This window comes from Macaca thibetana, chromosome 19 (genome assembly GCF_024542745.1).
Source record: "Macaca thibetana thibetana isolate TM-01 chromosome 19, ASM2454274v1, whole genome shotgun sequence".
NCBI lineage: Eukaryota > Metazoa > Chordata > Mammalia > Primates > Cercopithecidae > Macaca > Macaca thibetana.
The window spans coordinates 19,922,647-19,939,480 of record NC_065596.1 but is presented as its reverse complement, the minus strand read 5'-3'; the positions used below and the strand labels follow the sequence as shown (position 1 = coordinate 19,939,480).

General features: G+C 52.8%; 3 protein-coding genes across 3 annotated transcripts in view; 2 read left to right on the top strand and 1 right to left on the bottom strand.

Moving 5' to 3' along the window:
• Nucleotides 1–16,834, bottom strand: part of SIRT6 (sirtuin 6) — a 286,565-nt gene that overhangs the window by 54,289 nt on the left and 215,442 nt on the right. The window lies entirely within an intron of this gene.
• The window catches only part of FSD1 (fibronectin type III and SPRY domain containing 1), a 293,078-nt gene that overhangs the window by 199,225 nt on the left and 77,019 nt on the right, over nucleotides 1–16,834 (top strand). The window lies entirely within an intron of this gene.
• On the top strand, nucleotides 748–10,528 carry EBI3 (Epstein-Barr virus induced 3). The gene is made up of 5 exons (XM_050770733.1): nucleotides 748–1,057; nucleotides 3,064–3,196; nucleotides 5,215–5,393; nucleotides 7,071–7,228; nucleotides 9,941–10,528. Exons 1-5 carry the CDS (start codon nucleotides 946–948, stop codon nucleotides 10,091–10,093), a joined length of 735 nt encoding a protein of 244 aa, XP_050626690.1. The 5' UTR covers nucleotides 748–945; the 3' UTR covers nucleotides 10,094–10,528.

Sequence of the window (16,834 nt, the reverse complement as noted above, 5' to 3'; positions counted from 1 at the left end):
GCTGAGATTACAGGCACCCGCCACCACGCCCAGCTAATTTTTGTATTTTTAGTAGAGACAGGGTTTCACCATGTTGGTCAGGCTGGTCTCGAACTCCCAACCTCAGGTGATCCATCTGCCTCAGCCTCCCAAGGTGCTGGGATTACAGCCGTGAGCCACTGCACCCCACCATCTCTCTATCTCTGTCCATCCTACTCTCTCATCTCTGTCTCTCTGTCTCTGACTCTTCTCATCTCTGTCTCTCTGTCTTCCTCGCTTATCTCTGTCTCTCATCTCTCTGTCTTCCTCGCTTATCTCTGTCCCTCTGTCTCTCTTCCTCTGTCTGCTCTCTGTGTGTCTCTTTCTGTTTCCATCATCTCCCTGTCTCTCTCTCTCTGCGTCCTCCCCTCATCTCTGTCTCTCTGCCTCTCTCATCTCTGTGTCTCTGTCTCTGTCATCTCCCTGTCTCTCTATCCCTCTACCTCTGTGTCCTCCTCTCATCTGTCTCTTGCCTCTCATCTGTCTCTCTCTGTGTCTGTCTCTGTCATCTCCCCGTCCCTCTAGCTCAGTGTCCTCCTCCTGTCTTCTCTGTCTCTCTGCCTCTCTCTCCAGTGTCTGCCTCTGTCTCCCTCCATGTCCCCGAGCCCCTGCCTGCCTGCCCGGGGTTTCCCCGACTGCAGGGCAGCGGAAGGAAGGCCAGCAGGACACGCTGTGCTGGGAAAAACCAGCAGGTCTCCACTTCTCCCTTTCACAGCCTCCTCCCCCTGCCCCCACCCTCGGGGCCTTCCGCGCAGGGGTGGCCTGCACTCCCCAGGGGGCTGGGGCTCCTCCGCACCCTAATTCATCTCCCTAGGAGCCCGGCCAGTGAGTCAGACCTGAAGGAAGTCGAAGGGGGTCCTTGACCCTGGACTGGGCTTTCCCCTGGGCAGGTCCCAAGTCCTCACCACCTCCCCTCTCAAGTCTCCCATGACGTTCCCACCCCCACTCCTGAGAGCAGAGCTGGCCGCAGCCATGACCTCGCAGCTTCTCCTGGCCCTTGTCCTCTGGGCTGGCTGCCTGCCCTGCAGTGGAAGGAAAGGTATGTGGGGTCCCTGGGGGGCCTGGGGGACCCAGGCAGACGGACATGACGCGCGGACTAGCCTCGGATCATGTCTGAGGTGGGAACTCACAGGCCTCCTGTGTGCCCACTGGTGGGATGGGGTTACCCTCCCATTGTACAGATGGAGGAACTGAGGCACAGAGAGGCAGTGCCACATTAGGGGTGGAAGCATGTCACCTTGTGGGTGATAGGGACTGGCAGTCACAGCTTAGAGGTATCCATAGAGCTGCACAGACATAAGTACGAATTCAAGTCATAGTCATTCATTTTGTTTCTTTTGGTTTCTGTTTTTTGAGACGGAGTCTCTGTTGCCCAGGCTGGAGTGCAGTGGCACCATCTCGGCTCACTGCAACCTCCACCTCCTGGGCTCAAGCGAGATTCTCCTCCCTCAGTCTCCCGAGTAGCTGGGACTACAGGTGCCCGCCGCCACGCCTGGCTAATTTTTTGCATTTTTAGTAGAGACGGGGTTTCACCGTGTTAGCCAGGATGGTCTCGATCTCCTGACCTCATGATCCACCTGCCTTAGCCTCCCAAAGCGCTGGGATTACCCACTTGAGCCACCGCACCCGACCAGGTTTCTGTTTTTTGAGACGGAGTCTCTGTTGCCCAGGCTGGAGTACAGTGGCACCATCTCGGCTCACTGCAACCTCCACCTCCTGGGCTCAAGCGAGATTCTCCTTCCTCAGTCTCTCGAGTAGCTGAGACTACAGGCGCCTGCCACCACACCCGGCTACTTTTTGTATTTTTAGTAGAGACAGGGTTTTACCATGTTGGCCAGGCTGGTCTCCAACTCCTGACCTCAGGTGATCCACCCTCCTCGGGCTCCCAAAGTGCTGGGATTACAGATGTGAGCCACCGCGCCCGGCCGACATTCATTTTGCACTAGAGAACATTTCCATGTCCTTGAAGACAAAATGGTTACAGCAGGGCATGGTGGCTCATGCCTGTAATTCCAGCACTTTGGGAGGCCAAGGCGTGAGGATCACGTGAGGCCAGGAATTCGAGACCAGCCTGGGCAACATAGTGAGACCGGCCCCCACCAATCTGTACAAAAAATTTAAAAATTAGCTAGATGTGGTGGCACGTGCCTGTAGTCCCAGCTACTTGGGAGGCTGAGGTGGGAGGATCGCTTGAGCCCAGGAATTAGAGGCTGCAGTGAGCTGTGATTGTGCCACTGCACTCCAGCCTGGGTGATAGAGTGGGATACCTTGTCTCCAACATAATAATAATAATAATAATAATAATTTATAGGCTGGGTTTGGTGGCTCACACCTGTAATCCCAGCACTTTGGGAGACCAAGGCAGGTGGATCACCTGAGGTCAGAAGTTTGAGACCAGCCTGGCCAACATGGTGAAACTCCATCTCTACTAAAAATACAAAAATTAGCCTAGCATGGCAGTACAAGCCTGTAATCCCAGCACTTTGGGAGGCTGAGACGGGCGGATCACGAGGTCAGGAGATCGAGACCATCCTGGCTAACACGGTGAAACCCCGTCTCTACTAAAAAATACAAAAAACTAGCCGGGCGAGGTGGCGGGCGCCTGTAGTCCCAGCTACTCGGGAGGCTGAGGCAGGAGAATGACGTGAACCCGGGAGGCGGAGCTTGCAGTGAGCTGAGATCCGGCCACTGCACTCCAGCCTGGGTGACACAGCAAGACTCCGTCTCAAAAAAAAAAAAAAAAAAAATTACAAAAGAGAGAACACAGTAAAACCTCTCCCTTTTACCCAAGTTCCTCTCTGTAGATGCTTAAACCTCAGCTTCCCTATCTGGAAAATGGGCTAATAGTTCTCACTTTGATGCACTGCATTGGGGATAAAAGATGACAGACGCCTTTCGTCCATGTACCTATTTATTCCACAAGCCTTTAATAGGCACCTACCATGTGCCTGGCACTGGCTGGCAACGTGGCAGGAGCCCAGCGCACAGGAGGGCTGTGACAATCTGGGGGTAAACCAGAAGCTCACTCTTTCTGTCTCCCTGCAGGGCCCCCAGCAGCTCTGACATTGCCCCGGGTGCAGTGCCGAGCCCCTCGGTACCCGATCGCTGTGGATTGCTCCTGGACCCTACCACCTGCTCCAAACTCCACCAGCCCCGTGTCCTTCATTGCCACGTACAGGTCGGAGAGCCTGGAAGGGGGCCTCAGGGACACTGGACTTCCTGGAGAGCCTAGAACTCTGGCCCTGAGAGCCCTGGGGTCAGGAGAACTGGAGACCCAGACATCCTGAACCCCAGGCCGATGGAATTCTAGGGCAGCCCTGCCAAATAGAAATATACTTTCAGGGCCAGGCACTGTGGTGCATGCCTGTACTCCCAGCGCTTTGGGAGGCTGAGGAGGGCGGATTGCTTGAGGTCAGGTGTTTCAAACCAGCTTGGGCAACATAGTGAGACACTATCTCTACGAAAAATTTTAAAAATTGGTCAGGTGCAGCGGCTTATGCCTGCAATCCCAGCTACTCCAGAGGCTGAGGCAGGAGAATTGCTTGAACGCAGGAGGCAGAGGTAGCAGTGAGCTGAGATGGCGCCATTGCACTCCAGCCTGGGCAACAGAGCGAGATTCCATCTCAAAAAAAATAAAATAAAATACTTCCTGGGTTGGGCACCGTGGCACATGCCTATAATCCCAGCACTTTGGGAGGCTGGTATGGGAGGATCACTTGAGGTCAGGAGTTTGAGGCCAGCTTGGGCAAAATAGTGAGATCCTGTCTCTACAAACAATTTTTAAAATTAGCTGGGCATGGTGGCTCATGCCTGTGATCCCACAACTTTGGGAGGCCGAGGTGGGTGGATCACGAGGTCTGGAGATGGAGACTATCCTGGCTAACATGGTGAAACCCTGTCTCTACTAAAAATACAAAAAAAGGCCGGGCGCGGTGGCTCAAGCCTGTAATCCCAGCACTTTGGGAGGCCGAGACGGGTGGATCACGAGGTCAGGAGATCGAGACCATCCTGGCTAACACGGTGAAACCCCATCTCTACTAAAAAATACAAAAAACTAGCCGGGCGAGGTGGCGGGCGCCTGTAGTCCCAGCTACTCAGGAGGCTGAGGCAGGAGAATGGCGTAAACCCGGGAGGTGGAGCTTGCAGTGAGCTGAGATCTGGCCACTGCACCCCAGCCTGGGCGACAGAGCAAGACTCCGTCTCAAAAAAAAAAAAAAAAAAAAAAAAAAAACAAAAAAAATAGCCAGGTGTGGTGGCGGGCGCCTGTAGTCCCAGCTACTCGGGAGGCTGGGGCAGGCAGGACAATCACTTGACACAGGAGGTGGAGGTTGCAGTGAGCCAAGATCGTGCCACTGCACTCCAGCCTGGTGACAGAATGAGACTCCGTCTCAAAAGAAAAGAAAAAGAAAAAAAATTAGCTGGGTATGTTGGTACCTGCCTGTAGTCCCAGCTACTCTGGAGGCTGAGGTGAGAGGATCACTTGAGTCCAGGAGTTTGAGATCAGCCTGGGCAACATAGCAATATCCTGTCTGTACTTAAAATCAAAAAAATTAGCTGGATGTAGTGGCACACATCTGTAGTCCCAGTTACTTGGGAGGCCGAGGTGGGAGGATCACTTGAGCCCAGAAGTTAGAGACCAGCCTGGGCAACATACTGAGACACCTGTCTGTAGTAAAAAAATGTAAAAATTAGCCAGGAGTGGTAATGAGGCACCTGTAGTCCCAACCGCTCTGGAGGCTGAGACAGAGAAGATCCCTTGAGTTAGGAGTTCAAGGCTATAATGAGCTAGGATCCTGCCACTGCACTCCAGCCTGGGCGCCAGAGGGAGACCCTGTCGTGAATGAATGAATGAACGGATGAAAGAATGAATGAACGGATGGATGGATGGATGAATGAATGAATGAATGAATGAATGAATGAATGCTGACATCCCAGAAACCTTTAGAATACGGGACCCTAGTATCTAGCTTGGGTTGTAATCCCCGACCTGAGCCATCAGGGGCACTGTGATGTTGGGGCCCATGCCCCGCTCCCAGGAGGGTGGCACGGCCACCACCAGGACCCCACCCTGGGATGCCCATCCGCTGCCCTTTCCTGTTCCTGCCTCTCCTTGGGGTCCCGGGTCAGGCCCGGCAGCAGGAGGTGCTGAGGCCACAGGCGCTCCCCGAGACGCTCAGCGAGCCCCACCCTGTGCAGGTTCGGCATGGCTGCCCGGGGCCACAGCTGGCCCTGCCTGCAGCAGACGCCAGCGTCCACCAGCTGCACCATCGCGGATGTTCGGCTGTTCTCCATGGCGCCCTACGTGCTCAATGTCACTGCCGTCCACCCCTGGGGCTCCAGCAGCAGCTTCGTGCCTTTCATAGCGGAGCACATCAGTGAGTGCGGGCGGCCCTGGGCGTGGGGGCGGAGCTGCCGTCTCCTTCCAGCTCCCCCCACCCCACCTCACTTCCCACCTGTCCTCCAGTCCTGCGGCTGCACCTTCACACTTCAGCAAAAATCTGACTCCTTCTTCCTCCTCCTCTACCAGTACGTGGAGCACCCCCATCATTGACAGCCCAGTCCCCTCCCTCCTGAGCCCTGGCCCCACAGTCTGTCCTTCCCACAGCAGCCACCAGAGGGCGCCTGAGAGCACCTGCGTCAGGGCCCGCCCCTCTGCCTACAGTCCTCCATGGCTCCCACCCGCCTTGGGGTCAAAGCCCAAGTCCTTCCTACTGCTCACCAAACCCTGGACAACCTGCCCTGTCTCCTCCATGCCCTCCCCTCCTCCCTGTCTCCCCCTTGCTCACTCTTCTCTAGCCACATGGGCTTTCTCGATGTTCCAACATGCCAGGAACGGTTCTGCCCCAGGGCCTCTGCATGGGCAGTGTCCTCTACGTGGAACACCTGTCCCCATGACTTATTCCCTCACCTCCTTCGGGTCTCTGTGCCTACATCACCTCCTCAGTGAGGCCTCTCCTGAGTAGATTATTACAAATTGCAAGCCCTGGCTAGGCGCGGGGGCTCACACTTGTAATCCCAGCACTTTGGGAGGCCGAGGCAGGCAGATCACCTGAGGTCGTTTGAGACCAGTCCTGGCCAATATGGTGAAACCCTGCCTGTACTAAAAATATAAGAATTAGCTGGGCGTGGTGGCAGGTGCCTATAATCCCAGCTACTCAGGGGGCTGAGGCACGAGAATCACTTGAACCCGGGAGGCGGAGCTTGCAGTGAGCTGAGAGCGTGCCACTGCACTCCAGCCTGGGCGAGAGAGCGAGACTCCATCTGAAAAAACAACACAAAATAAAAAATGCAGCCACTGCCGTTCTTGCACTCCCCAGCTTTCTCCTCTATTCTGTGTGACTACGGATTTCTCATTTCCTGCCTTCCCTCTGAGGGATTACGAGTTCCATGAGGACAGGGGTAGGTCAGTTAAGGTCACTGCTGTGTCCCCTCTGTGGCAGCCCCAGGCACACAGTTTCTCAATAAATATTTGTTGGCCGGGCGCGGTGGCTCACGCCTGTAATCCCAGCACTTTGGGAGGCGAGATGGGCGGATCACAAGGTCAGGAGATCGAGACCATCCTGGCTAACCCGGTGAAACCCCGTCTCTACTAAAAAATACAAAAAACTAGCCGGGCGAGGTGGCGGGCGCCTGTAGTCCCAGCTACTCGGGAGGCTGAGGCAGGAGAATGGCGTGAACCCGGGAGGCGGAGCTTGCAGTGAGCTGTGATCCGGCCACTGCACTCCAGCCTGGGCGACAGAGCGAGACTCTGTCACAAAAATAAATAAATAAATAAATAAATAAATATTTGTTGGTTGAGTCAGGCATGGTGGCTTACAGCTACTTGGGAGGCTGAGGCAGGAGAATTGCCTGAACGTGGGAGCCAGAGGTTGCAGTGAGCTGAGATCGTGCCACTGCACTCCAGCCTGGGTGACAGAGTGAGACTCCGTTTCAAAAACAAAAAACAACCAAACCAAATATATATATAATATGTTGGTTGGTTGAATGAATGAGTGAGTGAATGAATGACTGGACTTATTGTCCCCTAACGCTGCTTCTTGCTTGTCCGTCAGTCAAGCCCGACCCCCCAGAAGGCGTGCGCCTAAGCCCCCTGGCTGAGCGCCAGCTCCAGGTGCAGTGGGAACCTCCCAGGTCCTGGCCCTTCCCGGAGATCTTCTCACTCAAGTACTGGATCCGTTACAAGCGTCAGGGAGCTGCCCGCTTCCACCAGGTGAGGAGGATGAGGGGGAGGCCGGGAAGCGCGGTGCCCCGCAGAGGGAATGGCTTCTACCAAGACCACCAGGTGTGCTGGGCTCTCGCGTAGCGCTTCGGATTCCAGGTGCATTAAATAAGGGCAGTCCAGGCCGGTGCGGTGGCTCACGCCTGTAATCCCAGCACTTTGGGAGGCTGAGACGGGCGGATCACGAGGTCAGGAGATCGAGACCATCCTGGCTAACACGGTGAAACCCCTAAATAAATACAAAAAAAATACAAAAAAAAACTAAAAAAAAAACTAGCCGGGCGTGGTGGCGGGCGCCTGAGGCAGGAGAATGGCGTAAACACGGGAGGCGGAGCTTGCAGTGAGCTGAGATCCAGCCATTGCACTCCAACCTGGGCAACAGAGCGAGACTCCGTTTCAAAAAAAAAAAAAAGCAGTCCGGCAATCTGATTCCTGGGCCTCTGACTAAACAGATGGAAAGCAGGGGCTCGCACAAGCAGTTGCACACCCGCTTTTGTTGTTGTTGTTCTTGTTATTGTTTTGAGACAGAGTCTCGCTCTGTCGCCCAGGCAGTGGCACAATCTCGGCTCACTGCAAACTCTGCCTCCCAGGTTCAAGCGATGCTCCTGCCTCAGCGTCCGCAGTAGCTGGGATCACAGGCACGTGCCACCACGCCCGGCTAACTTTTGTATTTTTAGTAGAGATGGGGTTTCACCATGTTGGCCAGGCTGGTCTCAAACTTCTGCTCTCAGGTGATCTGCCTGCCTCGGACTCCCAAAGTGCTGGGATTACAAGCGTGAGCCACCGAATTGTTCACTTTATTGATGGATTGATTGATTGAGACAAGGTCTCGTTCTGTCACCCAGGCTGGAGTGCAGTGGCGCGATCTCAGCTCGCTGCAACCTCCACCTCCCAGGTTCAAATGATTCTCCTGCCTCAGCCTCCTGAATAACTGGGACTACAGGCCACCACACCCACCTAATTTTTATATTTTCAGAAGAGATGAGATTTTGCCATGTTGCCCAGGCTGGTCTCAAACCAATGAGTTCAGGTGATCTGCCTGCCTGGGCCTCCCGAAGTGCTGGGACTACAGGTGTGAGGCCTTCATCTGGCCAAATTAACCATTTTAAAGTGGACAACTCTGGCCGGGCAGGGTGGCTCACACCTGCAATCCCAGCACTTTGAGAGGCCAAGGTGGGAGGACTGCTTGAGTCCAGGAGTTGGAGACCAGCCTGGGCAACATAGTGAGACTCCCATTTCTACAAAAAATTTAAACATTAGTTAGGTGTGGTGACACACACCTGTGCCCCCAGTTACTCAGGAGGCTGAAGTGGGAAGATCACTTGGGCCTGGAAGATTGAGGCTGCCGTGAGCCGTGTTGGCACCACTGCCTTCCAGCCTGGGCGACAGAGAGAGACTCTGTCTACCAACTTAAATAAATTAAATAAAATAAAAAGCATGGTTAGGCTGGGTGTGGTGGCTCATGCCTGGAATTCCAGCACTTTAGGAGGCCAAGGCAAGCAGATCACTGGAGGTCAAGTGAAACCCTGTCTGTATTAAAAATACAAAAGTTGGCCAGGCATGGTGGCTCATGCCTGTAATCCCAGAACTTTGGGAGGCTGATGCGGGCAGATCACGAGGTCAGGAGATTGAAACCATCCTGGCTAACACGGTGAAACCCCGTCTTTACTAAAAATATGAAGAATTCGCCAGGCGTGGTGGTGGGCGCCTGTAGTTCCAGCTACTCCGGAGGCTGAGGCAAGAGAATGGTGTGAACCCGGGAGGCAGAGGTTGCAGTGAGCCGAGATCGCGCCACTGCACTCCAGCCTGGGCAGCAGAGCAAGACTCCGTCTCAAAAAAAAAGGGCTGGGCGCGGTGGCTTATGCCTGTAATCCTAGTACTTTGGGAGGCTGAGGCAGGTGGATCACGAGGTCAGGAATTTGAGACCAGCCTGACCAACATGGTGAAATCCCACCTTTACTCTAAAAATACAAAAATTAGCCGGGTGTGGTGGTGGGCACCTGTAATCCTAGCTACTCAAGGGGCTGAGGCAGGAGAATCACTTGAACCTGGGAGGCAGAGCTTGCAGTAAGCTGAGATTGCGCCACTGTTCTCCAGCCTGGGTGACAGAGCGAGACTGCCTCAAAACAAACAAACAAAAATTAGCCAGGCTTGGCGGCGGGCACCTGTAATCCCAGCTACCTGGGAGGCTGACGTGAGAGGATTGCTGGAGCCCGGAAGCAGAGGTTGCAGTAAACCAAGATTGCCCCACTGCACTCCAGCCTGGGCGACAGAATAAGACTGTCTCAAAACAAAACAAAACAAAACAAAAAACATAGTTAATATAGTGGGACCAGGGGTAAAGGGAGGTATGGGGTCCTAGCCCATAGATCCTAGTTGAGTTCCGAGGAGGAGAAAGAAGAGGATTCTAGGGATCGGGGTGTCCTGATGAACAAAGACCCTCATGGGTGGGACATCCGCAGGGGCTGGTGTGGTCCAGGAAGGATTCGTGAGAGAAGTGGCTCTGGGGGCCAAACAGACAGAGGCTGGGATTGGGAGGAACCCATGATGCTATTTGGGGTGGGGCCGTACAGCTGGGGCCAGCGTCCTGGATTGGAGCCTGCAGCGGGCAGGGAGGACTGCGGGGTCTGTGGTGTGGTTCTGTGCACAGTGGCCCCTCTCCATCTTCTCGTTCTAGTGACCTGACGCTCTCTCTTCCCTCAGGTGGGGCCCATTGAAGCCACGTCCTTCATCCTCAGGGCTGTGCGGCCCCGAGCCAGGTACTGCGTCCAAGTGGCGGCTCAGGACCTCACAGACTACGGGGAGCTGAGTGACTGGAGTCTCCCCGCCACTACCCCGATGAGCCCGGGCAAGTAGTGAGGGCTTCCCGCTGCCTCCAGACACGACCTGGGTCCTCGCCACCCTAAGCCCCGGGACACCTGTTGGAGGGTGGATGGGCTCTGCCCAGGCTGGGCTGGAGTCCTTGCTTTGCTGCTGCTCAGCTGCTGGGCAACCTCAGATGACCAGCTTTTTCCTTTGAGCCTCAGTTTCTCTAGCTGAGAAATGGAGATGTACTACTCTCTCCTTTACCACAGTGCGGGGCTTACTGAACCATCACTGTGAGATCTTTTTTATTGTTTAATTAGAAAAGAATTATTGTTGGGCTGGGCACCGTGGATCGCACCTGTCATCCCAGTTATCAGGAAGCCAAGGTGGGAGGGTGGCCTGAGGTAGGAGCTCGACACCAGCCCGGGCCACACAGTGAGACCCCATCTCTGACAAATTAATATAAAATAAATTAGCCAGGTGTGATGTGGCACACCCACAGTCCCAACTGCTTGGGAGGCTGAGGTGGGAGGATCGCTTGAGTCCAGGAGGTTAAGGCTGCAGTGAGCTGTGATCATACCATTGCCTTCATGCCTGGGCAACAGAGCAAGACCTTGTTTAAAAAAAAAAAAATCATAGTTGAGGCCGGGCCTGGCGGTTCACGCCAGTAATCCCAGCACTTTGGGAGGCCGAGGCAGGCAGATCATGAGGTCAGGAGTTCAAGACCAGCCTGACCAACATGGTGAAACCCCATCTCTACTAAAAATACAGAAATTAGCTGGGCGTTGTGGCGCATGCCCATAATGCGAGCTATTCAGGAGGGTGAGGCAGGAGAATTGCTTGAATCTGGGAGTCGGGGGTTGCAGTGAGCTGAGATTGCGCTACTGCACTCCAGCCTGGGCAACAGAGTGAGACTCTGTCTCAAAATAAAAACAAAGAAATCATAGTTAAAATGAAAACTCCAGCTGGGTATGGTGGCTCATGCCTGTAATCTCAGTACTTTGGGAGGCTGAGGCAGGTGGATCACTTGAGGTCAGGAGTTCAAGGCCAGCCTGGCCACCACAGTGAAACCGTGTCTCTACTGAAAATACAAAAATTAGGCAGGCGTGGTGGCGGGTGCCTATAATCCCAGCTACTCGGGATGCTGAGGCAGGAGAATTGCTTGAACCTGGGAGGCAGAGGTTGTAGTGAACTAAGATTGTGCCATTGCACTCCAGCCTGGCCGACAGAGTGACTAAGACTCCGTCGGAAAAAAAATACAAAGAAATGAAGATTCCTCCCTTCGATTAGATGAGATCCGGCGAGGACTCAGCCCTAAACCAAAGGACACAGACACCACAAATCCCCACTGCCATACTGTCAGGGCTAGACCAGGGGACATCATGGGCCTGGGGATGTCAGGGTGGGGGGCTGGAGGTTCCACCTGGAGTGGGACAGTAGAGTCCATTCAGGGGCAGGCATGGTGGCTCACACCTGTAATCCCAGCACTTGAGAGGCCAAGGCGGGTGGATCACAAGGTCAGGAGTTCAAGACCAGCCTGGCTAAGATAGTGAAACCCCATCTCTACTAAAAATAATAATACAAAAAATTAGCCAGGCATGTTGGTGTCTGCCTGTAGTCCCAGCTACTCAGGAGACTGAGGCAGGAGAATCGCTTGAACCCGGGAGGCGGAGGTTGTAGTGAGCCAAGATCGCGTCACTGCATTCCAGCCTGGGTGACAGAGTGAGACTCCAACTCAAAAAAAAAAAAAAAAAAAAAAAAAGAATCCATTCAGATTAGCAGTTAGGTTGATTCACTTCCTTCTTTTTCTCTTTCTTTTTTTTTTATTGAGATGGAGTCTTGCTCTATTGCTCAGGCTGGAGTGCAGTGGCGCAATCTTGGCTCACTGCAAGCTCCACCTCCCGGGTTCATGCCATTCTCCTGCCTCAGTCTCCCCAGCAGCTGGGACTACAGGAGCCCTCCACCACGCCCGGCTAATTTTTTGTATTTGTAGTAGAGACGGGGTTTCACCGTGTTAGCCAGGATGGTCTTGATCTCCTGACTTAGTTATCTGCCCACCTCAGCCTCCCAAAGTGCTGGGATTACAGGCATGAGCCACTGCGCCCAGCTGGTTCACTTCCTGAAAACCTGCCCAGATGTCAGCCCCATTGAGGATAGACACCCATAAGGTATGAGTGGCTCTGGGGAGATTTAACTGAACAGTGGGCAAGGAAGGCAGCCAGGCCCTGAAGGAGAGAGAAACAGCCTTGGGCTTGTCTGTGGGTTCCACTTGGGTCGCCAGTCAAAAGTCACCTCCTCCAAGAAGCCTTCCCTGACTACCCCATCTGTGGCAGGTAGAGTAACACTCCGCAGTCCCTCAAAGACATCCATGTCCCAATCTCCAGAGGTCATGAATATTTTGCCTGACGCAGCCAAAGGAACTTTGTGGGAGTAATTACATTAATAATCTCAAAGATCTTTAAAGATTAAAGATCTTTCATCAAATTAATGAAAATGGGCCAGGCATGGTGGCTCACGCCTGTAATCCCAACACTTTATGAGGCCAAGGCAGGAGGATTGCTCGAGGCCAAGAGCTCCAGACCAACCTGGGCAACATAGTGAGACCCTCATCTCTAAAAAAATAAAACAGGCCGGGCATGGGGGTTCATGCCTGTAATTCCAACACTTTGGGAATCAAAGGCGGGAGGATCATGAGGTCAGGAGTTCGAGACCAGCCTGACCAATATGGTGAGACCCTGTCTCTACTAAAAAATACAAAAATTAGCCAGGCGTTGTGGCATGCACCTGTAGTTCCAGCTACTCAGGAGGCTGAGGCAGAAGAATCACTTGAACCTGGGAGGCAGAGGTTGCAGTGAGCTGAGATCGCACCACTGCACTTCAGCCTGGGCAATAGAGCGAGACTCTGTCTCAAAAAAATAATAATAAAATAAAATAAAATTTAATAAAATAAGTTAGCCAGGTGTGATGTCATGTACTCATAGTCTCCCAGCTAATCAGACTGAGGTGGGAGGATCTCTTGAGCCCAGGAGATCAAGGCTGCAGTGAGCTATGATCTCACCACTGCACTCCAGCCTGGGCAAAAGAGCAAGACCCTGTCTCAAAAAAAAAAAAAAAAAAAAAATTGGCCGGTCTCAGTGGCTCACGCCTGTAATCCCAGCACTTTGAGAGGCTGAGGTGGGCAGATCACGAGGTCAGGAATTTGAGACCAGCCTGGCCAATATGGTGAAACCCCATCTCTACTAAAATACAAAAAAAAAAAAAAATTAGCCAGATGTGGTGGCACACACCTGTAGTCCCAGCTAATTGGGAGGCTGGGGCAGGAGAATCACTTGAATCCAGGTGGTGGAGGTTGCAGTGAGCCAAGATCGTGCCACTGCACCCCAGCCTGGCAACAGAGTGAGACTCTGTCTCAAAAAAAAAAAGTATTTCTAAAAATTTAATAGATGCCAGGCACAGTGGCTTACGCTGATAATCCCAGCACTTTGAGAGGCTGGGGCAGCTGGATTGCTTGAGCTCAGGAGTTTGAGACCAGCCTGGGCAACACAGTGAGACACCATCTCTACAAAAAATACAAGTTAGGCAGGCATGGTGGCACATGCCGGTGGTCCCAGCTACTCTGGAGGCTGAGGCAGGAGGATTGCCTGAGCCCAGGAGGTTGAGGCTTCAGTAAGCTATGATCGTGCCACTGCACTCCAGCCTGGGTGAGACAGTGAGACCCTGTCTCAATAGAAAAAAAAAAAAGACTAATAGGGATGGGGTCTCACCATGTTCCTCAGACTAGATTCCAACTCCTAGTCTCAAGCAATCCTCTCACCTTGGCCTCCCAAAGTACTGGAATTACAGGGCTGATGAGCCACCATGCCCAGTCCATTTTTTATTTCTGACCTGTAAAACTATAATGAATGTTGTAGACAGACGCAGTGGCTCATGTCTATAATCCCAACACTTTGGAAGGCCAAGGTGGGAGGATCACTTGACCCCAGGAGTACTAGACCAGCCGTGGCAACCTATCAAGACCCTGTCTCTCAAAATAATAATTTAAAATGTAGCTGGGCATGCTGGCATGCACTTTTAGTCCCAGCCACTCAGGAGGCTGAAGGGGGAGGATCTCTGAGCCTGGGAGCTCGAGGCTGCAGTCACTGTGATCACAGCACCACACTCCACCCTGGGTGACAGAGCAAGACCCTGTCTTAGAAAAAAATATAAATACATAAAACAAATGCGTGTTGTTCTCAGACACTGAGTTGGTAGCCATTTGTTACAACAGCCATAAGCCCCTCAAGCATCACCTACAATTGCCCCCTTTCCATCACTATCCATGGTCAAAAGACAAAGCTGCAACCTTGGCCAGGCACAGTGGCTCACACCTGTAACCCCAGCACTTTGAGAAGCTGAGGCAGGTGAATCACTTGAGGTCAGGAGTTCAAGACCAGCCTGGCCAACATGGTGAAACCCCATCTCTACTAAAAATACAAAAATGAGCCTGGTGTGGTGGCACAGGCCTGTGGCCCCAGCGACTTGGGAGGCTGAGGCAGGAGAACTGCTTGAACTCAGGAGGTGGAGGTTGTGGTGAGGTGAGATCACATCACTGCACTCCAGTCTGGGCAACAGAGTAAGACTGCATCTCAAAACAAAACAAATGCTGCAACCTATATAGTTCAGAGATCTTAATTGGGTTTTCTTTGCAATTCTGGAATCGGGCAACACCTCATTTCATCAGATCGAATTAGCTACTAAAACGCCAGCTGTTTGGTCTAGGTCTTGCTGCCGTCTGCACAGAAAGCCAATCACTGAGACAACAAGGATTGCCAGGGAGGAATGCTTTATCCTGGGGCTGCAATCAAGGAGAAGGGGTGGTAAAGTCCCATATGTCTCCCTGACCAACTAAAATTGGGGAGTTTACATAGCTGGGGAATGGGAGAAAACAAATTCAGGGAGGATGTTAAGGAAATAATCTTGATGGATGATGGGGTCTGGACTCTCATTGTCTGGATATGATGATCTGATGAGTTTCAGTTCCTTGCCTGATGGTCATGAGACAAATGTTAAGATCTTGCTCTGTCACCCAGGCTGGAGTGCAGTGGCCGGAGTTCCTCCTCAGGGTTCCCATTGCCTCAGCCTCCCGAGTATGGTCATTTTTTTTTAGTTTGGGGTTTCCTGAGGAAGGAATCTCCTGACCAAGATGAGACAAATGTTAAGTTTTACAGGTTTGAGCCACCGAAGTTTCAAGTTTTAAGACTAGGGAGGATCCATTTCTTTGTTTATTCAAATAATCATAAGTGTTCGTTCTATGGAACAATTGGACCAGTTTCAGAATGTTTCCATGAGCTGAGCAGAGAATATTAGGGGTTCTTTTTCTTTCTTTTTAAAGTCTGTTGGCCGGGCGCGGTGGCTCAAGCCTGTAATCCCAGCACTTTGGGAGGCTGAGACAGGCAGATCACGAGGTCAGGAGATCAAGACCATCCTGGCTAACACGGTGAAACCCCGTCTCTACTAAAAAAATACAAAAAATTAGCCAGGCGTGGTGGCGGGCGCCTGTGGTCCCAGCTACTCGGGAGGCTGAGGCAGGGGAATGGCGTGAACCTGGGAGGCGGAGCTTGCAGTGAGCCGGGATGGTGCCACTGCACTCCAGCCTGGGTGACAGAGTGAGACCCCTTCTAAAATAAAATAAAATAAAATAAAGTCTGTTAAACCTTCCACTTTTGCAAAGCAGGTTTTATTTATTTATTTAGAGACAGAGTTTCGCTCTTGTTGCCCAGGCTGGCGTGCAATGGTGCAATTTCGACTCACTGCAACCCTTGCCTCCCGGGTTCAAGTGATTCTCCTGCCTCAGCTTCCCAAGTAGCTGGGATTACAGGCATGCACCACCACACCTGGCTAATTTTGTATTTTTAGTAGAGACGAGGTTTATCCATGTTGGTCGGGTTGGTCTTGAACTCCCGACCTTCACCACCGTGCCTGGCTAATTTTTTTTTTTTTTTTTTTTTTTTTGAGACGGAGTCTCGCTCTGTCGCCCAGGCTCTGCAGTGGCGCAATCTCGTCTCCCTGCAGCTCCGCTGGACGTTCTCCTGCCTCAGTGGCGCGATACAGGCGCCCGCCCCTGCGCCCGGCTAATTTTTTCTGTAGAGACGGGGTTTCAAGGTCTCGATCTCCTGCCTTGTGATCCACCGGCCTCCCAAAGTTGGGATTACAGGCGTGAGCACGCCATTTTTTTTTTTTTTTTTTTGGTGGTGGAATCTTCCCCCAGGCTGGAGTGCAGTGGCGCGATCTCGGCTCACTGCAAGCTCCGCCTCCGGTTCAGCCATTCTTCTGGCCTCCGACTGGGACTACAGGTGCCCGCCACCACGCCCGGCTAATTTTTTGTATTTTTAGTAGAGATGGGGTTTCACCATGTTAGCCAGGATGGTCTCGATCTCCTGAGCTCAGGCAATCCGCCCTCCTTGGCCTCCCAAAGTGCTGGGATTACAGGTGTGAGCTACCGCGCCTGGCCCTTTCTTCTTTTTTTGAAACAGAGTCTCACTCTTGTTGCCCACAGTGGAATGCAGTGGTGTGATGTTGGCTCACTGCAACCTCCGCCTCCCGGGTTCAAGTGATTCTCCTGCCTCAGCCTCCGGAGTAGCTGGGATTACAGGCGCCTGCCCCACGCCTGGCTAATTTTTGTACTTTTAGTAGAGTTGGGTTTTTGCCATGTTGGCCAGGCTAGTCTCAAATTCCTGACCTCAGGTGATCCGACCATCTTGGCCTCCCAAAGTGCTGGGATTACAGGCATGAGCCACCACGCCCGGCGACTAT

Bases quoted from the DNA above. Each gene is read 5' to 3' on its own strand.
- EBI3 (XM_050770733.1), top strand. From the start codon at position 946: ATGACGTTCCCACCCCCACTCCTGAGAGCAGAGCTGGCCGCAGCCATG. The intron at 5,394-7,070 runs GTGAGTGCGGGC...CTTGTCCGTCAG, and splicing joins TTTCATAGCGGAGCACATCA to TCAAGCCCGACCCCCCAGAA. The intron at 7,229-9,940 runs GTGAGGAGGATG...CTCTTCCCTCAG, and splicing joins GAGCTGCCCGCTTCCACCAG to GTGGGGCCCATTGAAGCCAC.